This window comes from Lepidochelys kempii, chromosome 11, assembly GCF_965140265.1.
Source record: "Lepidochelys kempii isolate rLepKem1 chromosome 11, rLepKem1.hap2, whole genome shotgun sequence".
Lineage (NCBI taxonomy): Eukaryota > Metazoa > Chordata > Testudines > Cheloniidae > Lepidochelys > Lepidochelys kempii.
Genome location: NC_133266.1, coordinates 68,960,720 through 68,986,535, shown reverse-complemented (window position 1 = coordinate 68,986,535; position 25,816 = coordinate 68,960,720). Strand labels below are relative to the sequence as shown.

General features: G+C 48.2%; 1 protein-coding gene across 1 annotated transcript in view; it reads left to right on the top strand.

The window, feature by feature from the left end:
• Positions 1–24,278, top strand: part of RAMP1 (receptor activity modifying protein 1) — a 126,109-nt gene extending 101,831 nt beyond the window's left edge. Inside the window, exon 4 of the mRNA XM_073306752.1 lies at positions 19,530–24,278. Coding sequence (XP_073162853.1) covers positions 19,530–19,785 — 256 coding nt within the window. The 3' untranslated portion in view covers positions 19,786–24,278. The remainder of the gene's footprint in view (positions 1–19,529) is intronic.
• Positions 24,279–25,816: the final 1,538 nt, after the last annotated feature.

Sequence of the window (25,816 nt, the reverse complement as noted above, 5' to 3'; positions counted from 1 at the left end):
GAATGATCAGGGCTGGGGGATTATTTTACAGATTACAGTAATTTTACCAACTGCCTCCTTATCCACCCCCCCCCCCCAAAGCGATGAACATACACAATGAAAATAGGAAACAAGATGGTAGGAGATGGGACGTCCAAGGGTTGGATCACAGGAGCGTGAGAGAGAATCAGCATCATATATCAAAGGTGTTAGGCTAATTACATCAATACATCTGCCTGACAAGGTATTACTGGAAAGAGAATGTGATGATCCTTTTAAATTACCAGTGGGAAATATTTTTACTTACTACATAATGAAAACAGAAACCCGTGTCACTGCAGAATTGTCTCTGCAATCTAATGTGTTGACTTGGGCAAATGGATGGGCAAGACCATTCATCTGACAATGGACGTGTGGCTCAGTGGGCACTGCTGGACTGTGATCTAAATCCTGTTGCTATTAAATGATTAGGGGTCTAGAACACATGACTTATGAGGAGAGGCTGAGGGAGCTGGGACTGTTTAGTCTGCAGAAAAGAAGAATGAGGGGGGATTTGATAGCTGCTTTCAACTACCTGAAATGGGGTTCCAAAGAGGATGGCTCTAGACTGTTCTCAATGGTAGCAGATGACAGAACGAGGAGTAATGGTCTCAAGTTGCAGTGGGGGAGGTTTAGATTGGATATTAGGAAAAACTTTTTCACTAGGAGGGTGGTGAAACACTGGAATGCGTTACCTAGGGAGGTGGTAGAATCTCCTTCCTTAGAGGTTTTTAAGGTCAGGCTTGACAAAGCCCTGGCTGGGATGATTTAACTGGGAATTGGTCCTGCTTCGAGTAGGGGGTTGGACTAGATGACCTTCTGGGGTCCCTTCCAACCCTGATATTCTATGATTCTATGAAGTCACTGGCAAAACAACCGTTGGCTTCAGCAGGACATGTATGTATGAGTGCTCCCACTGGGCTAGCTCTGGGACAGAAAGAAAGGGAGGGCCAGTACTACAGGAATATCCAGCAGGATACCATGCTAAGCATGTTCATGTTCCAGATCTGTTGCACAGGATGAGGGAGGTGACAGAGAAGTAGCCAACCAACTCCTTTCTCTCTTCTGGGTTTGTTGTCCCAGATGATGGCTCTCTGAAAGGCAACAGATACGGATAAAGGGAGCATTTTTCTCCCTTGTGCAGTGCTCATCCAACCTTCCAGGTTATCAAAATTTTAATGGCTTGATCCTGCTCCCATTGAAGTCAAGAGCTGACTTCCAATGACTTAAGAGGTACAGTGGGTCCTGTAAAACTTCACAGACAGCGCTCCTGTAAATAGGTATTCTCATCTTACAACCGGAGAAACTGAGACACAGACATCACCTAGCTGGTGGAGCAGAGAGATCTAGTGGATGATGCATAGGTTTGTGATCAGGAGAGCCCTATTTTATTCCTGGTTCTGACGTTGAATTAAAAATCCTGTGGAAAGGGCATTTTTCTTTGACATTCTGTAGTTGAATTGCTGTGGAAACTTGTAGGTCTTCCGCCTATTTGTTTGAGCCCTCCTAAATGCTATACCTAAGGCTACATTTTAGTCATGGGTATTTTTAGTAAAAGTCATGGACTGGTCACGGGCAGTAAACAAACATTCATGGCCCGTGACCTGTCCATGACTTTTACTAAAAATATCTCTGACTAAAACTTGGGCAGAGGGCCGCGGGTGCTCGGGGGGGGGGATCCAGTGGCGCTGTGAGTGCTGCAGGAGGTGGCCCAGGACCCCCGCTGGTGCTGGGAGGGGGAGTGGGCAGTGGCGCGCAGCCCAGGAGGTAGGCAGGGCTGGCAGGGGCTCCCTACCCGGCTCCGTGTCCCTTCAGCTCCTAGGTGGCAGATGAGCCCAGGGGGCTCCACGTGCTGCTCCGGCCACAAGCGCTGCTCACTCCATCCCCCCTCCCTCTGTCGCTCGCTCTCCTGCACCCTCACTCACTCTCACCAAGCTGGGGCAGGAAGTTGAGGTGCGGGGCCAGGCTCTGGGAGGGAGTTTGGGTGCATGGGGGGTTCGGGGTGCGGGTTCTGGGAGGGAGTTTGGGTACGGGGGGGTGAGGGGTGCAGACTCTGGGAGGGAGTTTGGGTGTGGGAGGCGGTGTGGGCTCTAGGCTGGGGCAGGGGGTTGGGACGCAGCAGGGGGTCAGCGCTTACCTTGGGTGGCTCCCGAAAGCGACCAGCGCACCCCTCTGGCAGCAGCTCCTAGGCAGGGGGCACAGGGGGTCTCCGCGTGCTGCTGCATGAAGGCACCGCCCCCGCAGCTCCCATTGGCTGCAGTTCCCGGCCAATGGGAGCTGCGGAGTCAGCGCTCAGGGCGGGGGCAGCATGCGGAGACCCCCTCCCCAGGGGCACAGGGATGTTGGCCGCTTCTGGGAGTGGCGCGGTGCGAGGGCAGGCAGGAAGCCTAGCTCTGCTGCTCTGGTGGTGGCGCGCGGGGACCCCTGGGCTCTTTTAAATAGCCTGGACCCTGGGCGGTTGCCCCCTTTGCACCCCCCATTGACAGGCCTGCTTCTGTGACCTCTGCGACAGACTCGCAGCCTTAGCTATAGCACCTTCCAACAATGGTTTTGTGCCCTCCGGCTAATCAATTAGCCTTTCTGAGACTCAGATTTCTCACCTGCAAAATAGGGCTAATGATATTTAACTGCCTTAGGGAGGTGATGTGAGGCTTAAGTAAATATTTGTGAAGTGAATCATAAAATGTTCCCTTTTCCCCCCCTCGGGTTTCCATTTAGAAATGTACGTCTTCTCTGCGCCATTTCTCTTGGATGAACCAAGAACTAACAGGCTTCTGAAATCAGAAATACAAGGCAAGTGAACCCGGATTAGTTGGATAGGAAGTAATTTTTTTTTAATTCCCATCTTAAACTGATGTACCTACTGAATATTTAAATATATAAATGTCTTTCATCCCTTCATTTTACTCAGCCCAGTAATCCCTCTCTGTCGGGACTGCTTCTAGTATTTCAAATCTCTGAGAAGCCTCAGAGAGAGAAATATTTCACAATTCCCCCTCCCCCAAATATGGAATTTCACCCTCACAATGGCACCTGTCCAGAATAGGCAATGTTTGCTCTTGGCCCAGTGACAGGATTTGAGGTCAGATACTTTATGGCCCTGCAGAGCTGTAAGTGGGAGGGTTGGGATGGAGGGACTGGGAAGCTAGAAAGGGGACACAGATATACAGCCCTTGCTTTTAACTCTGGTGTGTCCTGAGAAACCCAGCTTTAAAGCTGTAAGATTATGTATATAAATAGCAGTCATGGAAACTAAGGCAGCTTGGTTTAAATGTGGAGGGACACAAAATATAGTCCCATCACTTTTTAATGAAGCATCCCTAAAATAGTATTTTTGTAACGTATGCAGCAAGTGCTGAATACTTGGTGGCGTGGAATATATAAAATAAATAAAAGGTTTATTGGTACTGTGACAGGGCAAGGCCAGATGGCTATAGAAAAGTAGTGGGAGATAGATATATTCGCTTCAGGCTAAACAAATCCCTGGTACCAGGATAAGTGAAATGGCAGCTGCTCCAGGTCAATTAAGACACCTGGGGCCAATTAAGAACTTTCCAGAAGGCAGGGAGAAGGCTAGGTTGATTGGGACACCTGAAGCCAATCAGGGGCTGGCTGAAACTAGTTAAAAGCCTCCCAGTCAGTCAGGAGTGTGTGCACATCAGGAGCTGTGGGAGGAAGTTGCGCTGTTGGAGAGGCTGAGCAGTACACACCATAACAGGCACAAGGAAGGAGGCCCTGAGGTAAGGGTGAAGTGGAGCTTGAGGAAGTGAGGGCTGCTGTGGGGGAAGTAGCCCAGGGAATTGTATATGTCATGTTTCTAAAAGGTCAGCTACCATAGCTGATACTATTAGGGTCCCTGGGCTGGAGCCTGGAGTAGAGGGTGGGCCCAGGCTCCCCCCCCCAACCTTTGCCCCCTGATTAATCACTGAGACTGGGAAACAACAGAGACTGTGCAAGGAAAGATAACTTCTCCTCACCTCCCTTGCTGGCTTATGATGAAAATGGCTCAGTAGACTGTGACTCTTGTCTCTAGAGAGAGAAGGATTACGTGGAGGGTCACAGTGAGCCTCTGAGGCTAGCGAAATCTGCCAGGAAATGCGGGATCCACGGAGGCAAGGACAGAGCTTTGTCACAGTACTCATTTGAAATATTCTAACCCGAGGCTTGTAAAAACTTTGTATCACCGCACAGAGTATGCGTTTCATATACTCTGTGTGCCTATATATATTGGTGGTACTATAAAAATTGTTAATTGCCTTAGATAATGAACTAACTACATGCAGTCAGTAAGTATAGGGAATTAAAGTGCACTACTGCAGATATTGAGGTAGCTGGATCTTGTTAAGTTAAACAGGAAAGTGGTGATTTTTGGGGGGGGGTGTTTCTTGGTGCCCAACTTACACTTTTGGCTGTCAATACTGGAACTATGCTTTTCTCTAACAGCGCCTCCAGGGGACATGGTTTATTACACTCTGAAAATGCTGTAACTAAGTGAGAAAAACCAGAAGTTGAAGTAAGGGCCCAAGGGTATGGTTATCCCATAATGCTAAGGGATAGAACCTTATTTAGCCAATCAGTGCTGCCCATTTTCTAAAATGTGTCTGCATAGTGTTATCCCCAAATAGAGTGGCAGGATATGGCTTTTGAAAAATAATGTAATACTGTGAGACACTTCACTCGCTAGTGCTAAAGTTTCAATTTTCAAATTTAGCAATTCCTCCCTGGATCCTATGCGGTCAGGTTACTAAGAATGGCCAAGAATGCCCGTGGGAGCTCATGGAAAGACATTCTGGTTTCAGCACTTGGACTGCTTCAGAATTTTAAAACAATTGAAAGCCACTGGTTTTTAAATTGGCAATTTATAGTCTGCTGAAGAAGAAGCTGTGTCTCTCTGCCAGCATTTGTTGTTTCGAAAGAAGAATTAGCTCACAGCATGGTTCTTTTGGGGAGAGCTCTCATTTGTGAAATGGTGCTTGGAGAATTTATGGCTGCTGCTTAAAAGGACTTGAAGTCAGTCACTGCTGCTTGCTGTTGTCCTGCCAAAGACCAGTTTGGAAAATTTTCATTCTCCTGGATTGGGTATTGCGGCCAGATTCTCAAATGGAAGAAAACTGGTCCAATAGCCTCCCCCATCCCTATTCAGGAGCGTTGTGATGGAGGACTGGGATACTCAGGTTGGTTCTGAACAGGCTGGCAAAAAGGAGTTGGTTTGCACTGACCAGCTGATGGCTAGATGGGTGTGGCACACGCCCAGCATTTTAGCCATTAAAACATGTACTATGAAATAGAAAGTACAAATTGTAGATCCCAGGGGATGGAATTTCCGTAATTCCATTGCAAATGATATGGTAACTAAATTGCAATCTGTGATTTACAAGTATGTAAATATAGTTGGATAAGTTCTAAACATGAAAGTGCACACACAACTCCCCCTACCTGCAGTGGTGGGTTTTAAACACACCTAAGGACAGAATTTGGCCATGTGTTTGGAAAAATATACGGATGTTAGCCATGTCCAGTGGGACTCTGGGATTTCACATTTGCAAACCTAATTCAGTGGCAATGCAAATAAAGAAGGTTGGTTGTCACATACACGTGGTTGTAACATTCACATGAATATTTATTTAAAGCCAAGTCCTGAACTCCTTAGGAAGCTTTTACTCGGTCCTGCTGCAGGCAAAACTCCAATGGGAATTCAGGTTAAGTAAGAATGTGTGCATCCAATGAAGTGAGCTGTAGCTCATGAAAGCTTATGCTCAAATAAATTGGTTAGTCTCTAAGGTGCCACAAGTCCTCCTTTTCTTTTTGAGGATACAGACTAACACGGTTGCTACTCTGAAACCTGGATTTAGACTGGTACGGCTCCCATTGGATTTCAACAGGGTATGACTCGGACCCCCTAGCTCTTAGACAAAATGCTTTTGATTACAGCTTGATTACTTGGCTTCCTTCGTGAGCAAATTCAGTAGCAAATGTGGGAAACCAATGTACATCTACTTGCCTATTGCATTAAACGTATTAGCGTTGGCCAAAGGCGGCTTCAGAGTCTTGTTGATTTCAATGAGGGTTGCAGCATTTCGTAGATCCTGGCATTAATAATGACAATTGTTGTTGGTTTTATTGTACACATACACTGTGTGCATATATATAGTTATGGTGCCTACCTGCAGTGGAGTGAGGATGAGCAAATGGCCTACTACATCCATGGGTGCTGGAACAGTTTGTCCAGTGGAGGTGCTGAGAGACGTTGAACCAAACTGTAAACCCTGCATATGATGGAAACCACTTCAAGTCAAGGGGCGCCCCCCCAGCCCCAGCACCCCTACTTCCAGCACCTATGGCTACATCTTTTCCAAGGGCCAGCTAGTACCTTATGTAAATAAACCAGAACGGATCAGAAGTTCACATCAAATGGGAGGGTGTACTGGCCTGACTAAAGGAAATGCAGTGACTGCAACTTTGTTATCCATCAGCCGGATTGGCTTCCACAAGGGCTAAGCACTGTCCTCAGCTTTGTGAACTCAGCCAACACCCGACATGTTGGACTCCGAATATCTCACCAAAGACCTTCTCCGCCCTTCCAGAAGTCAGTGCCCTGTACTCAAAAGGTGCATCTACGCTGCAATAAAACACCATGGCATGGCCACGGGTCAGCTGACTCGGGCTCGCGGGGCTATAAAATAGCAGTGTAGATGTTTGGACTCCAACATCAGGGTTGGAGCTTGAGGTTCTGAGACCCTGCGAGTGGGGAAGAGTCTTAGATCCTGGGTTCCAACCTGAGCCCAAACATCTACATTAATTTTTAGCTCCGCAAGCCTGACCCAGCTGACATGGGCTCTGGGACACAGTGCTATGGGCTTTTTATTGCAGTATAGATTTACCCAGAGGGTTATCACGTAACACTTAGACAGGGGCTTGTTTACCTACGTAAGCTCAGCCAACCACTGTTGGCTATTTGTAGCATTTGCTCTCCTGGGTCACATAATTGCATCAGGGTTTAAGATTATGGGCACTGCATGTTTTTTTGAGCCTTTGCATCATATGTAGAATTAAAGTGATCAGAGGCACCAACTATCTCACTTTACTATTTCCCTGGGTCTTTTGTGGGAAAGGCAGGAAGGTTCATTATTTTCTACAAGACATGGAGTGTAGGGAGTCTGGGTATATTGATGCTGTTGCTCTGGTGCCCTGCAGAGTTTCACACAGTCTAACTGTACATCCCTGCATGGTTATCGTCCAATTATCTCTGCAGGCCAGTGCATTCGCATTCAGTGTGGAAGGCCTGGCAATGCAAGAGCCACTAAGGGCTAGATCCAGAAAGGGATTTAGGCAACCAAATGCCACTTTAGTCACCTAATCCAAAGCTTAGATCCTCAAAACCCCACTCAATTGTTGCCTAACCCCCTGTAGGCATCTGAATTACCCGGGTGCCTACACTTTGGGTCGTAAAGTCCTCTAAATTTCTGCAAGTGGGCATGTGCACACAGCCTCCTCAGTCCTGACCCCTGGCACCTTGGCTCATGCCAAAGTCTCAGGAGAATCCTTAAACTTGGCATTCCCCACCTGTTTCACCTACAGGACCTGCTCTTGTAGGCATACCTAAGCCACACCCCTCTCCTTAGCATTTCTTATTGGTTAGCTTAGGCAGCGCCCCATCAGCTTGCCCAGGCTTAAGCACCTAGCTCTCTCTCTAGATTGCACAGGAGTCTGGGTTCCTAATTTGGTGCTGTGGCTTTCGCTAGGCCGCAGAATGTCTAAAAGTTAGGTGTTACAAGGCTGAGTCCAAGTCCCCTTTGTGGATTTAGCCTTAAATCGCCACCAAACTACTTGCAGCTTCTATTACGAATTCATGCCACGGAGGAGGGCCTCCCCGACTAGCTATTTTAAAAGCATCATATTTTGCTTGTGAAGGCCAGTCTATTGCTTATGTTTTCTAATCGTACCCATGGAGTCAGGGCTACCTGACTTCACCCTTTTTGAGGAGCAAATCTGTGGATGCTTTGAAGCCTTTAAATTTTTCACTTAAATGCACAATAGTGTTTTTAGTGCAAAAATAAAGTTTTTAAAAGCTTCAGAAGTGGGCCCCGTGGGCAGAGCAAATCCAGTGTGGCAGCCAGGAAAGCAGCAGCTTTCCACAGCCCTGCAAAACGGAATCCTTTGTCCCTCAGATTCCTAACGCTTGTCAAAGGATGGTGCCATTTTAGTCTCCGTGATTCGGGCTCCTAACAACTGCGAGTGGGATTTTGAAACAACATTGGCCTAACTCTGCACCTGCTGAAATCACTGGTATAGCTCTGGCTTTAATGGGAGCACAGTTAGGAACATGCCGAGCGCTCTTAAAAACCCCATCCCATATAGTTAATATTTACACCATCCGTGTTAGGCATTTTTAGATTAAAATATGCAGGTACAGATAGATACATATTCTAATATATGGGGGGGCGTATGTTATATAAAATTTGGTGTTGTTACATACTCCTTTTATTGTTTATAGTTCAGAATTTTGCAGATTTGAGAGGAGGGGAAAATGAACTTGTTGAAAGTGTGTTAGAAAAGCAATGTGGCCACGAGCCAGCTATCGCTGTAGAGCTGGTCAGAACACAGGAAGAATATCATGCGAACATTTTCATGGAAGCACGTGTCTCTTTTTCCAGCTCTACTCCTGCATTCCAAACTCCGCTCTGCCACGGACTCATCTTGTGCCCTTGTGCAGGTTACTTGAACTCTCTGTGCTCCAGTGAAATGGAGAAGGGAGGGAGTTGCAAGGATAATGCAATTGGTTGGTGTCTTTTAAAGCAGCGGTTCCCAAACTTTAGCCAGCTGAGGACCCCCATTTTGATTTATACTTTTCATGGACCCCCAAGTCCCTCACTCAGCCCCAAGCCCTGCCCCCACTCCACCCCTTCCCCCAAGGACATACCCCCGTTCCATCTCTTTCCACCCCTGCCCCTCCTTTTTCCCTCCTCTTTCCATCCCTGAGCGCGCCCGGTCCCTGCTCCGCCCCCTCCCTCCTGCACAGCTGTTCAGCGGCATTCAGGAGGCACTGGGAGGGAGGGGTTGAGGAAGGGACGGGGAGGAGCTGATCAGCTGGGCCAGTGGACCCCCCTCCAGGGGTCCACGGACCACAGTTTGAGAAACACTGTTTTAAAGCATTCTGAAAAAGGTAAATTACTGGGCAGACATTTGTTAGTATTTATTGCTTCCTTCCCTCCATTTTGTCTCTGGGGCTGGATGGTGTTTATCAAAATAGCTGAAGAGTGGAATTAGATTGGCTGTGGTGTCGGACTGACCCTCAGAGCTATGAACGGGGGGTGGTGAGTGGTACGCTCAGAGCTGCAGAACATAGTACACAGTCTGCCTCAAGGCCTGATGGTTTAAATTGCTGGATTTGTAAGATGAAAGGGGAGCTACTGTGAAAATGACAGTAGGCTGGCAATCTTCTGGCTAGCTTTGTTCAGAAATGGGGACCCCACAGCACTGCTGCTTTGAGTTGATTGCAAAAGGAAAATAACTGAGTGGTGTGAGAAGAGTTGGGTTTTTTTTAAAAGGATTTAAAGGGCAAGGGCCAGTCTAAAGAGCCCAATCCAAAGCTCATCAGTGTTTATGGGTATCTTTCCATTGAATTCAGTGGCCTTTGGATCAGGCCGTAAATAAAATTCTGCCAATGATATGGAGAACAGCATTTATATGAAGAGGTATTTCCGACTATTAGTTTTGAAGGACCCGATTTGCCCCCATTGCAGTCAATGGGCTTTTTATCGTTGTTTTCAATGGGCATTGGAACAGACTCGTATACTGTGTACACCAGGGGTCGGCAACCTTTCAGAAGTGGTGGGCCGAGTCTTCATTTATTCATTTTCATTTAAGGTTTCGCGTGCCAGTGATATGTTTTAACGTTTTTTAGAAGGTCTCGCTCTACGTCTATATATTATATAACTAAACTATTGTCGTATGTAAAGTAAACAAGGTTTTTAAAAAGGTTAAGAAGCTTCATTTAAAATTAAATTAAAATGCTGATCTTATGCTGCCGGCCCGCTCAGCCCGCTGCCACCCTGGGGTTCTGTTCACCTAGGCTGGCAGGGGCTGGCGGCCGGGACCCCAGACCAGCAGTGGGGGTCCCGCTACCTCCTGCCAGCCAGGGTCCCGGCTGCCGGCCCCGCTCAGCCCGCTGCCAGTCCCGGCCCTGCCACATAGAGTGGGTACCTACCTTCTCCCTGGTTCTAGCCCATTCTCTTCCTCTCTCTCTCTGCACTGAGCTGAGGGTGGGAGTGCGCTGAGCACAGGGCTGGGGGTAAAGGAGCAGGTTGGGGGTTGGGGTGCAGGGTCTGGCCAGGAGCTAGAATGAGGGTGGAGGGTCAGGTTTGGGGCAAGAGGTTTGGGTGTGGAGTGCTTATCTGGGCAACTCCCATTTGGTGTGAGGGGTGCAGGTGGGAATGTGGGAGGGTTCAGGAGCTCCTGTTTGGTGCTCAGGGTGGGGGTGGGAATGGGGTGTGTGTGCAAGAGTCTGGACATGGAGTGTGGGGGGTACTGGAGTCAGGGCTGGGGCCATGGGAGGTGCAGGAGTCAGGGCAGGAGGCTGGGGTGTGTGAGGGGGGTGCAGGGATCAGGGCAGGGGGCTGGGTGTGTGTGGGGGGTGCTCCCAGCCCCCTGCCCAGAGCGGCTCACGGCAGGGGGCTGGAGGGGATATGCCCTGATTCCACCCCCTTCCCCACAGCCCCGTCCCCACCTCATCTCCACCTCCTCCCCGGAGCAGCGAGCACGCTGCGGCTCCACTTCTCCCGCTCCCGCACAAGGGCCATCAGCTGATCGGCGGCAGGGAGAGGAGGAGGGGCAGGAACCCAGCAGGGCGGAGGAAGAGGTGTGGGAGGGGGGACCTTGCCTGCCCTGCAGCAGCAGCCGGCAGGACCAAGCTTCTTCACCCTGCCCCCGCAGGTGGGGGGCGGAGAAGAGCGGGCCAGGGCGGGCAGGATTTTTCATGGCTCTCTGCTGGCTGCCGGGATCCGGCAGTGGGCTAAGCGGGGCCAGTGGCTGGGACCCGGCAGGCAGCAGCATGCCATTAAAAATTGGCTTGCGTGCCGTCGTTGGGACGCGTGCCATAGGTTGCCGACCCCTGGTGTACACACACACACGTATGCCATGTATATACATGTGTCAATGCATACAGGGGAGACCATTTAACAAAGCAAAGCGGGTTCTGAGAGTTGGGAAATCCTCCTTCCAATGTAGGGTTCTCCCTCGAGTGGCTGTTCATGTCTATTCCAATCAGCTGTGTGCGTGTGCACAGCAGCTGGAAATCTTTTCCCCTAGCAGCACCCGTCCGGTCGGCCTGAGTGCCACCTGGAGTTGCTCCTTCATGGCGCTCAAAATAGAGCCCTGCTGACCTGGCACCCCCTCAGTTCTCTCTTACCATAGTTAGTTTTCGGTAGTTTACTAGTGTTAGTTTAGCATTAGTAGTTAGGTCATAAGTTTCCTTTCAGGGGTCCCTCCCAACCCTCAACAATGCTCCCCCGGCACTGGGATATGCCCCAGTCCCCAGGGTTCAAACTCTGCGACGACTGTGAAAAATTTATGCCTAAGAGCGACCCACCCTCTTCCTGTCTGCAGTGTCACGGGGAGAGCCACCAGAAGGAGAGGTGCAGAATTTGCAAAGGGTTTTGCCCTAGGACCATAAAAGACCAGGAGCATAGGCTCAAGATCCTTCTCATGGAGGCGGCACTCCAGCCACAATCCAACCCCAGATGAGACCATGGAAGGGACACGGATGGCCCCGGCCTTGGAGAACAACAGGGTCCCACAACGGCTGCTGCGACGGGTGGCCCAGAACCTGGGAATCTAGGCAGAGGAGGTGGTAGAGGATGCTGACCCTATGGTAGACATCCTCGCCCACTCCAGGCCCATCTGCATTGCCCTGCCATTAATTAAGACCATTGTTGAGACCACAAAGATCTTGTGGAAGACCCTGGCCTCTCTGCCCCCTCTGGCCAAGAGAAATGAAAGGCGGCACTTTGTTCCCTCAAAAGGATACGAACACGTATACCTCCCTCCCCTCTCCGATTCCCTGGTGGTTGATGCTGCTCATCAGTGCGAGCACCGGGGCTACTAGGGGCTCTCCCCTAAAAATAGGGATGCTAAAAAACTAAAGGTCTGCTTTAAAAAAAGAAAGGTCTGCTCCACTTGAGGAGCTGCAGCTCTGTGTTTCGAACCAGCAGGCCGTCGTGAGCAGATACTCGTATAACACCTGTGGCATGATGGCCAAGTTTGTGGAGCTGCTGCCGCCTCAGGACTCCCGTGTGGAATTCTCTGCACTGGTGGAGGAAGGGAAACGAATTGCATGAGGAAACGGGGCAGACCTCAGTCTGATCCTTTCCAGACTCACGGGGGGTCTGCCCTTTGAACCTTTGGCAACGAGCTCCCTGCTCTCTCTCTCCTACAAGGTGGTGTTTCTGGTAGCGATAACCTCAGCCAGGAGGGTGTCTGAGGTCAAGGCCCTAACATCAGAACCTCCTTACACTGTGGACAAGGTTCAGCTCAAGCCTCACCCGGCTTTTCTCCCGAAGGTTGTCTCCCAGTTTCAAATAAACCAGGACATTGTCCTCCCTGTATTCTACCCTAAGCCACGCTCAAGCGGCAAGGACCAAAAGTTTCACTCATTGGATGGCTGCAGGCCGCTACCCTTCTACATAAAGAGAACGAAGCTGTTCTAGTCCAATACCCACCCTCCTTCCCCTTTGTCGGAGGGGAAGTTTTCCGGCTGCCCTGCACCCGCGTGCGCACACACCTGATTGGAATGGACATGAACAGTTACAAGAAAGTGAGTAACCGTTTTTTTCCTGCATGGCAAATCTGGCAAAATATACTCAACTTTTTGCTGTTGTCACGCTATAGATATGGGATGTGCTTCTGCTTAGGCATGGTTTTAAAACTGAAGTGAAGCTCCTAAAACATACAGGGGCAGAGATCTGCTTCTGCAGGGATTATGGCTGTGAGGGGCAGGAATATGCCCCCTCTGCTCAGCTACTAAACCACAAAGGCAATTGCCATGTGTATCTGCTAAGTCCTACCAGAGAGAGAGCTTCAGACCTTTGGATGACTGAGCTGGCAGGATACTACCCTTAAAACAGTGCTTTGCTGCAGTTCCCGTGGGAGAGGTGACTTAGCTTCATTGCGGTTGTCATGCATAGTAAAAGATCTCCCTCTTGATGTTTCTCATTCTTTCCTTTGCAAGAAAGCAGCTTGGGAGCAGGATCAGTAAACCCCCTGAGCTTCATAGACTATCAGGGTTAGAAGGGACCTCAGGAGGTCATCTAGTCCAACCCCCTGCTCAAAGCAGGACCAATCCCCAATTTTTACCCCAGATCCCAAATGGCCCCCTCAAGGATTGAACTCAGAACTCTGGGTTTAGCAGGCCATTGCTCAAAGCACTGAGCTATCCCTCCCCCATGGTGGGGAAACAAACAGTCCTAGAGAAAGAAGGAAGAATGGTGAATGGACAAGCTGAGGAGCAGAAGATAGCAGGAAAATGGCCATTTACAGGGAGTTACAAGGAGGCACAGAGATGTGTTTAGCATCCTGGCAAACGGATATATTACGAGGCCATTTGTAGGAGTGCAGTAGACACACGGTCCTGTAAATAACTAATAGGCAATGCTCGATTGATGAACGTGCCCATATATAGAGACCCTTCCTCCAGCAGGCCTAGACAGGCACGTGTTCCCACTGATGAGTTCAACTACAGCAAAGTCAACCAAAAGTTTCTGTTAACATGTGTGGGTAAATACAGCAAAGCGGATGCCTTGCACTTAGCCTTTGGAAATGGCAAACTGAAGTAGTCTACGTACAAAGAGATCCCAAATGATTAAACATGAGGGGTTAGGTGGAAGACACAATCAGTCTGAGTTTCTATGCAACTGCTGCATTTTTCACTTTGCGAGGGTTTTTTCCCCCCCAAGCTTTTCTTCTTTTTTGAACTGCCTTGCAGCTAGACTCCAATAATATCATCTATTAAGGATATGGGCCAACAAAGAAAAGGAAATGGTTTCCAAGCAACAGGAACTACGCCAAAGTTTTCAGAATTGATTGTAGCCCTCTGACTCAGGTATCCTTTTATTCATCCATTCTCCAGTGTGGCAGTTCTCTGCATGCTCCTTCAGCGATCAGAGAACTGGACACCTACAGCGTAATTTCAGTACAAAAGCCACATTGATAATCCTCTCACAGCAATAGGCACACGGAAATATAGCCTCTGAGGAGGCCCATAGGCCTCCATGGTTTAAAGAACAGAAAGTGAGTGGGTGCAGTATCACTGTTACAATTGTGGTCTGACTGTGAGGGACTGGGCTTTGAAAATTCTATCCTTTACTAGCAGTCAGAAGTGGTTGAAGTCCCCTCAGACGTAGGCCAGTATGTGGTTTCCAAATTTCAGATCACTTACAGCCTCAGGGTGTGCTGGAGATGCCTTTGGGTGGGCTGGGGGCTCCCCACTTGGATGACATTTTTGTTGCCACCAGATGCAACTCTGAGAGATGGCACCATACCCAGTGCTGAACAGATCTCAAAAGGTCTAGGGGTGAGGTGAAAATAAGCAGGAATTTGGATGTTCACCTGAACCTCTCTGGGTTGTAGAATTGAGGTGTTGTGAAAACAGGTGACTCTAGAAAATTTCCAGTACTTCCTGTCACTTGTGTGGTCTGAGCTACCATGGGAGTTTGTCCTCTAGGGATACTTTTGCCTCCAGTCCTGACCACAAAGTGCAGGGGAAATGAAAACAAAAGTTATCTCTTGACACTCAGAAAAAGATGGATTTGATTTTGGTGTGCTGGCTGGGCAATGGTTAGGTCAGGTTTATTTTGTGTGAACGGTTTCACTCACTTCTAATTATTCACCCCAGCTGTCACCATCTTACTGGGCAGCACCAATTGGCCACAGCTCGACGTCACGCCTATAATTTCTTCCTTCTGAGTGTGGTATGCAAATGTGGCAGTTCCTGGTGTCGCAGTTTCAGGGTAACTGCACCTGTATATCCCCTCTGTGGTCCCTCAAGGGCACTCACTTAGGGTTACCGGCTTCCAGCCGTCACCTCTCTTGAGCAGAGACCCACCTCTCTCTCTCTCGACTGGGGTTTTAAGGCTTCACACACAGTCCCCTGCTTTACACGGTGATATCCCCAGCAAGCCAGTCTGCCTAAACACCAGTTCCCGTGCTTTGCTTTTTCTCTGAGGGCAATCAACAGTGTAATGCCAGCAGTTACAAGCCAGCACACAGCCCTTTCTAAGCAAGCACGCTTATTCTTAAGATGAAAGCATTACAGAGAAAACATAAAAACAATATACCATATATCCATGCTGAAAACTTACCAGAGGTCACCTGTTAGTGTTATGGGGCCCTAAAAGGCAGGCCAAGGTCCTTCCAACCATTCTGCAAGGATTGGGAATCCCGCCCCCCTTTGGTCTTCCCCCTTAGCTGGATGAAAATAAAGGCCCTGGGTGAGTTCAAACACAGCCCTTTTAAGCCAAAATCCTTTCTTCGTTTTCCTTGTCTCTGGAAACCCTGTTGGAACCAATATACGTGAGCCTCCCCAGAGGGTGGTATCTCTCGCTGTGTTTACAATGTGAGTGAGTCATCGAAATGAGCCCCCACCGTTTTAGTTCCTGAAGGAGCTGTGGCAACCCTCCCCGTGCACTCGAACACAATCATACGCACAATCCCTGGCTCCCAGTGCTACATCAGCTTAATACAGTAGGTTCCCCCAAAATACTGCATGTCTGTCACACCTGGCACCTGTGCAGAGTAGGTGGAATTAACAATAAACGGTGTTTAACCAAAAGCTCTTCCCACACTTGCCCATTTACATGGAGGAAAAAAGCCTGGATGTGAGGAGCCTACAATTCTTACTGGGCCATATCCCTGACTACAGCTGAACTGCACACTGTGTTCCTTTGCCCTGAATTAGAGCAGCCCCAGACCCTAAGCAGCCAAAATTACAGCCACAGATATTGGACACCTGCCCTTTACCCTGATATACCGCAACAGATAGGGAATGGCCTAGGGCAGGGGTTCCCAAACTGGGGCACATGTACCTGAGACATCTCTGGGGGGGTACGCAGGAGAAATTGTGTAATAGCGGATTTTAGTTTATTTATTGCGTTTTCATAACAGGCTACTCAGAGGAAGCTTTAAAACTCTGTGGGAATTTGTTATAGAAAATACAGTAGTTAATTTACTTCAAGATGTACCAACGAGAACACAGATACACAGAGATGCTTACATACAGAGCCCTCACCTCCAATCACCATACAGCGCAAGTTCAGTTGCCCAGCAACCATCCAGTCTAACTGAGCTCAGAACATAGGGGTGGGGGCAGTCGGTTGTATAAGTCGCACTATATCTGTGCATAACAGTGAAATATGGACAGATGGTTAAAGACAGGTAGCGTTAAGAAGAACACACAAAGTATCGGTGATGAGACGGGTACGGGTATGTGGGCAGCTGGTAGATCTGGAAGTGGGTACGCAATAAGAGAAGTTTGGGAATCTCTACACCACTGGAGAATCACCCTTGCGTTGAGGTGACCATCCTGATGCTGGATACTTTGGGTTTAAGGCCCGTTTGCATTGGTGACGTAGTGCAATATGGCCATGCCATAAAGGAAAATCTGCCACACAACTTCATTTTGCTCTGCATCCTGCACCAGCGCACACAGTGATCTTCACTGAGCGGCCTGTCCTGTGAGCCATGGAGAAGAAACAAGAGAATGAAGAACACAGTTTGACAAGTCAAAGTAATAAAATCCGATCCCTGTAGCAGCCTCCCTGAAACGCTGCATGGTACAACGGTTAATATTTAGCTGCTTTTGTTTTACATCTTTCCCCTGGGGGACACTCTGAAACGCATTCTGTTTAGAAATTCTGCTGCTCAGATGGTGGGGCCCAATCCACCCATCCCTGTGCTGAGTAGGGCCTGCCTCTGCAATGGGACTCTGCTTTACGATGGGAGGTGGGGGCAGAATTAGGCCCTTAGGTTTTCTGGATTTTTCTTTCTTTGGGGCAAGATTGTGCCTTTCAGCACAGCCATGAGCAGGGGGTGGTGCACCAGCTGCCCCACCCAGGGGGCACTGGCTGCACACACACCTTTGTTCCCTCTTGTTGTTTTTGGGGAGGGGGAAGATGAGGTGGGGGAGGAAGGAAGGAAGGATTAAGGGGATGATGAGGAGGGAGTAACTTGTTGCAACCCCTTGCAAATGTGCGGTTTGCTCCCACTTGCACCTAGCCAATTGCTGTGCTCCCCAAGTAGAAATGAAGCTCCACCCCACCCGCTGGCTTCCAGGGGATGTGCTTCACACCAGACCCAAGATATGGGTCTTCCCATACTTACTTCCCCACACCTTACTTCCCCACACCGCCTTACTCAGGCAAAGATGACAAGGGATGATCTAACCTTTGGGGTTCTTACTAAAGACCTTTGCGTGAAGCCAGCATCTGCCCCTAGGAGTTCGTCTGCTCCTGCTTGTATCCTCAGGAATGGGATGTTTGACATGGGGCCATAGTTAGCTAGAACTGAAATATCCAAGTTGGGCTTCTTCAGTGTTGGTCAGACTATTGTGTGTTTGAAGGAGGAAGGGAAGATACCTTCTGTCGATCAGAAGTAGCACCAGTTGCTCATGATTCATTTTCACAAGGCAGGATGGGCGTAGGTCGGATTCACAAGTCTTGGGTCGAGACTCCTTTAAGATGTCCAGAACTTCTTGGTGAGTGAATGTACTGAACTCTGGGTGTGCAGGCAGGCTGTTGGTTGGTGGGTATAGGTGATCCATGGAGTTTTAGAAGCCTTCCCCAGTGTGGGCGATCTTTTTGGTGAAGTAGGATTGCAGTCCCTCACAGCGCTTGGTACTGGGCTCTGATGCATATTCCAGCGACTTCGGATTAATGACGCTGTTTACCACCTTGGATAACTCTTTGGGGCGGGATTTGGTATTCTCAGTGGAGGCTACTGTAGTGATGCTCAGAGAAAACCTCGAGATACTTCTTGTAACTTTCCACTGGAAAGGAAGGGGTGGGGGAGTCAAGTTTGGGAAACAAAGGTTTCCCGCCTTTATGTAAATCCTATTTAAGGGTGGGGAGGAAAGCAAACAGGACTCCTCCTCTCCCTGGCCTATCTACCCAAGAAGAAAGACTGCTAAAGCTGCCTGAAGGGAAGGCGGGGGGGGGCGGAGTCCTGACTGAGACAGTGGTCCAGTCTGGAAAGAAATATAACTGGAACTCTGAACCACAGAAACTTTGCAACCTGCCTAAAATAACATTTAGGGTGAGAATTTACATTTTGTAACCTGTTTGTTAAGTATATTCAGCTTAGCTTGCGTATTTTGCTTTATTTGGTCAGTAATCTGCTTTGTTCAGTCTGTTATCTCTTATATTCACTTAAAATTCACCTTTTGTAGTTAATAAACTTATTGCTTGTTTATAATATAACCCAGTTTATGTAATTTCTAACTGGGGGGGTAAGACATTGTGCATATCTCCCTCCACATTGAGGGAGGGGGCGGATTTCATAAAACCTTTGGGTTTGTCCCCCTTAAAAGGAGTGGGCACCAGAGTGTTGGGGGGAGACCTCAGGCTGAATCTTTCCAGAGCGGATCTCTGTCTCTCTCTGCAGCTGGGTGTGACCCTCCCTGTGTGCTTGGCTGGAAGAGGCTTGTGAGCCTAACCCAGGAAGGCCAGGTAAAGGGGACCCAGGCTGCCAGAATAGACAGGCTCAGTGGTGTCTCAGCACATAAGGTGACAGGGCCAAAACCCGTCACATTCCCAACCTGACAACAGCACAACTTGAAAAGGAACACAAGTTTTGCATTCATTGCCTGGATCTCTTGTGAATGTGAAATCTTGTCTGCTTCCAACATGAAGAATTGTGGTTTTGAGGGCTCATTAGCCAGTGGTGGATCAGAGCTGGTGATTGCTATTGTAATGTATGGTGAAGGCATTTCAGTCACCCCCGTTGGTGCTTTTCCCTGAGCTATGGATGTCATCGACTGTGATGTTTGCTGATCTTTTTCTAAGCACTAATCTGTTTTATTTTCCTCACAAATCCAGGTTTTAAAGCCCTTTGGAGTGCTCCTTTGAGGAGTGAGTTAGCACAGTGAATACTCCTCACCGTTCTCTCCTTGACATTTTAGCATTATTGCTCAATCAAGCATGAAGCTCTTGTGGTCTCATCACCTCAGGCTGTGACTGCATCCGATCCCACAAGCTCAGCAGTCTCAAATCTTGGGCTTGTTACGTGCTCCTAAGACCAGTGGGAGCTGAGGGTCCTTTCACCTCACAAGATCCAGCCCTCAGGCTTGGTCGATAGCGTCCAGTGTAACTAGAGCTGAGAGGCCCAGTTTTCAAAACAGTTCCCACTGCTGCTAGGCAGAGTTTTGGGTGCTGAGTATCTCTGAAGAGCAAACCGGAGGTGTTTTAGCTCACTCTGATTGGTGAATGACAGCTCTGAACCCATCTAGTGTTCTTCTTCTTTTCCAGCTCCTACGGCGAGCTCACCAACTGCACCATCCTGATAGCCAAGAAACTGGATTGCTATTGGCCGAACCAGCTGGTGGACGAGTTCTTCATAGCCATTCACAAGCACTATTTCAAAAACTGCTCCCTCTCTGGGAGGTCTCTGCGCGACCCACCTAACAACATCCTATGCCCGTTCCTTGTGGTCCCCATCCTCATCACCCTGCTCATGACGGCGCTGGTGGTGTGGCGGAGCAAGCGGAGTGAGGGCATTGTGTAAGCTAGCATGCCCCAGGATCTCAGTAAATCAATAGAAAGACCTACCTTCCTGTGGACTAATCCCTCTCTGTCAGACTCGGCGAGCCCTTGTGGAATCCGCAGCACGTTGGAAGCTTTGGTGAACAGCTTTGTAACCCCAAGGCAAAATGTGGAGAAAGAACAGTGCACACTTGACCTTTAACACTGTCCTGACTAGAGAGGTGTGCTGTACTCATACACATTTCCTCTCGATAACAACCCTTTGTTCAGGCAGAGATGACATGCTTTGGACTAAATGCCACTTCTCATTACTCTCAGTAACTGCAGCACTTCTTGCAAGCCAATTACTTGGTCATTTTAAAAATCATTTATGAGCCAATTAATTGAAAACGTATATCTATAGGTCAAGATTAGTATTTATACACTTAATCAATAATCAGCCACAGGATGGATCTGGGGAGGCACCATTCTGTAGACATCTAATTATTATAATTTATTTCTTGCAAAGTTTTTTGGCTTGAATGCTTCTGAAGTCTATTATTGTTAATTAAAGGAACCCTTGATTACTTTGCAAACCGCTGTTGTCAGTTTTTGCTTATAATGTACTGAAATATTGCAGCATTGCCTAGCTACACAGAAGTCAGACTTTTCATGGTTAAAAGAGATTTTTTGCAAATTATTTCTCCTATAGTTTCATAGAACTGTAGAAATGTAGGGCAGGAAGGGACCATGAGAGGTCATCAAATCCAGCCCCCCTGCTCTGAGGCAGGACCGAGTAAACCTAAACCATCGTTGACAGGTATTTGTCCAACTTGTTCTTAAAAACCTCCATGGATGGGGATTCCACAACCTCCCTTGGTAGCCTGTTCCAGAGCTTAAGTACTCTGACCAGTTAGAAAGTTTCTCATAATATCTAAAGGATATCTAGAGACCTCAGCCAAGATCAGGGCCCCATAGTGCCAGGCACTATGCAAACATAACAAGAGACAATTCCTGCCCTAGGGAGCTTACAATCTAAACAGAGGGAGGGGGAAAGGAAAAATTCTCCCCCGGGGAACTGAGGCACAGATAGATTTCAGTGACTTACCCAGAGAGTTTGCGGAAACTGAACTGAATGCAGCCTAAAGCTCAGTCTGGGGCCTTCACCACAAGCCCATTCTTCCTTCTTTGTAGCACCCTTCAGGAGGAAGGTGCTTTACACATGTTAGCATGAGTAATTATCGTATTATCGGCAAGTTTGTTCCACTCTAGGATCTTATTCATGAGATTTCTGATGGTCTCCGAGCTTGACAGGCAGTGTTAACACCCCCTCCCACACACACACACGCGCGGTCACGCTCCCTTCCTCCACAAGCATAGAGCCGCTGCCATAGAAAGCGTCACATTTTATAGTCCCCAAACATCTTAAGTGTCCAGCCACAGTCTGAATGGGGGGGCAGGCGCAGGAAGCAATGGAGCAAAACACAGTGAGACATGGCACCAAAACAGTGGACGAACACAGCCGTCAGTTATAGCAAAAGCACGGCTCTTTTCCCCAACAGGATAAGCTCTTGGAAGCAGAACTGTTGCTCCTGCAGATTGTTTTCCTTGATTCATTTTCCTCCCCTAATTCTAGCGAACGGTCCATTAGCCAGTGCGGAGACCCCAAAATATTATTGGAAAACTGACTTATTCCAAGATTTGTAGGGTATAGAAATCCAGCTTCAATCCTGGAAAGCTCTCCTTGTGTCCACTGGCTCTCCAGCTGGCTGTTACAATGAGCCCTGCGCTTCCTCTAGGCTGCTAGCCTCTGTCCCGTTCCCTCACTTTCTCTAAACTCAAAACATCTTCTCCAGCGAAAATTGTATTTAGGTCCCAATCCTGCTCCCACTGAAGGACAGAGTGGTATTGAGAGGATGGGAAGGAGAGAGGTTGCTGTTGGTTTCATTGTTAGTAGGATAAGTCCCTTGTACTGGGGTTGACAGCAGTTTAAGGTGGTTGAGCTATACTGTCCCATTTACTTATTGCTTAGCCTTATGATATGCATGGAAGGCGCTCGATAAGTTTTGATAAGATACAGAGATATTGCAGTTTAAGTGCTTTTGTGCTGTATTTTTATTGCATAAAGACTTCAAAAATATTTTTATCATCATTAGTCAAATCTCCAAGTCCTTAAATCAAGGTTCATGGCCCCGGGTCTCTTAGTGGAAAATGTGTATTTTGTTCCAGACCAAAGCAGCATGGAATTGTCTTTAAATATTGTACAGTATTCTGTAATAAGGAATAAGCACGTTACCAAAGGGGTTAAGATGGGAGGGGGTTTCTGAGAAAGACAGCTTTGTTGTTTCGCAGGGACAGGGTGATTCATAAAGCAATAACTTCCTTGGAAAAGGGAAGTTTTCTACCCAGAGGAGCCTGGATCTGGATGAGAACAAATTCTAGTTGTATCAGGGGAGGTGCAGGAATTTAAGCAACTACGCAAAGAGGCTCATTCAGACACCGACACATGCATGTTCTAACTAAATGGTTCACGCACAGTGGCATGAAAAACAAACATCAGCATTGCCAACAATGGGCACCTACAGTTAGGTTCCTAGAACCAGGTCCTGGTATTTAAGTGCCTAATTCCCACTGAAATCAATGGAAGTTAAGCACTTAAATTCCTTTGAGGATCAAAGCCCTAAGCCTGATTTTCAAAAGGGATGAGCATCCAGCCTTTCCCACTGCAGTCCTGGCCAAATGCTTTTGAGTCTCATACAGATCCTAGCTGGATGGACTCTACAAGGCTGGATTCCTTACCCTCCTCTTCTCTTCTCTGGTGTCCTGCAGTATTTTTCTTTCCTGCTGCCACTGTGTCCTCTTTTTCAAGGCACAGATGGGGGTTTGCAGAGATCCACTGAAAGAAGGCAGAGTTATAAGACCCAGCACTCATACTGCAGGGCCATCTTTATATCTAACCACAGGGGCCTAATTTTGAAAAGCATCTAATGGACTTTGTGATGTATAAAGCCCACACTGGCAGTGACAGAATTGCAGGGGAGCTTAATTAGCCCATGCTGTGGCACCTGGAGAGGAGATAGGTAATTAAGGATTAGACCCAGCTGGGAAGAACCCAAGTGGGTAGGTCCTGTAGCAATGCAGGGCTTTACTTACAGGAAACAAAGGAGAGAGAGGTAGTAGGGAGTTCTCTTCCCCTCTGGCAAAGGAACCATAGAGGGGCCTGCAGGGTGGAACACATACTTTGGGATTGTCCCTGAGGGGAGCTGGGGAGAAGGAGATGTCTAAAGGAAGCCTGGGAGAAGAAAGATTGCAGGGCAGCAGCTTGGGAGGAGCCAGATCTCCAGAGAGAAAGCCCTGAGAGGGAGTGCTCTGTAACAGAATGAGGAGGAACCCTGCAGAGCCCAGCAGAGGAGAGAGGAGTCTGTGGTGGACTGAGCTCGGGGGGGCGGGATGAAGATGTTCTATTCTGTTGAGTTTTGAGTTTGGCCTTGTTACCCCGGAAGGGGTGGGAGCTGGCTGGAAGCCCAAGTTGCTGGACAGGCCACTGGACCAGAGTGAGGCAGAAGGGCTGCAGTGTTGGGTCTCACCATGAGGCAGTACCCTGGGATGGTAAGTCTCACAGACTTAGATTTCTAAGTCATGTAAGCACTTTTCAGAATTGTTTGATCCTTAAATTCCACAGAATTATGCGGTTATCCTCTGTGGAGGGGGTGGGGGGTGGACAGTCGGGCTGAGCTGTGGAGGCAGAAGCCATGCACAGACAGGTATCTTCAGATTTTTAGCAAAGCATAGCAGCTTATTCATTTCAATGTAAATTCAAGCCAGTATAAAAATTCTCCTTTTAAATGTACTTTTTAAAGTTGTGTTGGTGGATAAGAATGAGCTTGTTTGGTCTAAACCTCACTGCACACTAACTAAGAATACTGTAAAGTGCTTTTAAATGATTGTCTTGCCTCGAGAGAAATGACACAGTGTTTTCTGAGTGTTTTTTCCCTTTTCATTTGCATGGAGGAATTGGCAGAAAAGCATGCGCTATCTGGGCTCTTCTGTAAAGCTAGTAAGATACCCTGGCCTATGGCAGCTGAGAGCCATTTGTACTGGTGTGTTTATGCTATCTGCTTTCATAGCCCGCGCTTTAGAACGTTGCTGGACGTTTTCTGTCTGCCATGTAACGTGTGAGCTCCTTACTGGCTGAATGCACAAGTGAGAATTGGGGTAAACCCCTTTGAAATCCCTCCTGGCCAGGGGAAAGCTCCTCTCACCTGTAAAGGGTTAAGAAGCTAAAGGTAACCTCGCTGGCACCTGACCAAAATGACCAATGAGGAGACAAGATACTTTCAAAAGCTGGGAGGAGGGAGAGAAACAAAGGGTTTGTGTGTCTCTCTGTAGTCGTCTTGGCCGGGGACAGAACAGGAATGGAGTCTTAGAACTTTTAGTAAGTAATCTAGCTAGGTATGTGTTAGATTATGATTTCTTTAAATGGCTGAGAAAAGAATTGTGCTGAATAGAATAACTATTTCTGACTGTGTATCTTTTTTGTAACTTAAGGTTTTGCCTAGAGGGGTTCTCTATGTTTTTGAATCTAATTACCCTGTAAGATATCTACCATCCTGATTTTACAGGGGGGATTTCTTTATTTCTATTTACTTCTATTTTTTATTAAAAGTCTTCTTGTAAAACACTGAATGCTTTTTCATTGTTCTCAGATCCAAGGGTTTGGGTCTGTGGTCACCTATGCAAATTGGTGAGGCTTTTTATCCAACATTTCCCAGGAAAGGGGGGGTGCAAGTGTTGGGAGGATTGTTCATTGTTCTTAAGATCCAAGGGTCTGGGTCTGTAGTCGCCTAAGCAAATTGGTGAGGCTTTTTACCAAACCTTGTCCAGGAAGTGGGGTGCAAGGTTTTGGGAAGTATTTTGGGGGGAAGGACGCGTCCAAACAGCTCTTCCCCAGTAACCAGTATTAGTTTGGTGGTGGTAGCGGCCATTCCAAGGATAACGGGGGTAATATTTTGTACCTTGGGGAAGTTTTGACCTAAGCTGGTAAAGATAAGCTTAGGAGGTTTTTCATGCAGGTCCCCACATCTGTACCCTAGAGTTCAGAGTGGGGGAGGAACCTTGACAGATACCCTGGCCTATGGCAGCTGAGAGCCATTTGTACTGGTGTGTTTATGCTATCTGCTTTCATAGCCCGCGCTTTAGAACGTTGCTGGACGTTTTCTGTCTGCCATGTAACGTGTGAGCTCCTTACTGGCTGAATGCACAAGTGAGAATTAAATAATCCCGAGCACTTCCATATGCTCTTTAATGTACTAAAGCAAGCAGTGGATCGTAAATTTGAATAACTCATGCTAATACCAGGCTTGAAGCATTAGTTTATGAATTCTGTCTCGTTAGAGTTTGGGGCTGGGGGGGAGACACAGTCTGAGAAGGTAGTGTTTTATCCCCAAGCCACTTCTACACACACACCATCTTGGGTGGTATTCATGCCTGCACAGAGGCTCAGTGCAGGACCCATGTGCCTCTTGCTTATTTTGGGAACATAAGGGTGCCCTAGGCCAGGGGTGGGGGTCATGACATTCTGGGGTGCAATCCAGAGCAGTGTGGGGTTGTCACCACTTGCCCAGCAAGCTGGGGGTGCCTCCGCTGTGCAGTTGCAGCTCCTTGCGAACAGCATGCCGGTCCACAGGCGCTGACTGTTGGTTTTGGGTTTTCTGCTGGTGGGGGCTTTTGAGGAGGGGGTGTGTGTGTTGAGGAGGAGGCTCTGCCAGTTTGGGGAGAGGCTATCATCAGCAGTTTTATACACGTTCATATTCCACTTACTGAATGTGTGTATCATTGGTACACCAGTGGGTATGGGGGGGGGGGGTTTGAGGGGAGGGGACAGAGAGGAGCAGGTGGGGTCACAGTCATAGGGTCACAGAATCTCAGGGTTGGAAGGGGCCTCAGGAGGTGTCTAGTCCAACCCCTGCTCACAGCAGGACCCATCCCCAATTTTTGCCCCAGATCCCAAATGGCCCCCTCAGGGATTGAACTCACAATCCTGGGTTTAGCAGTCTGGGCGCTGGTGCTCCTCC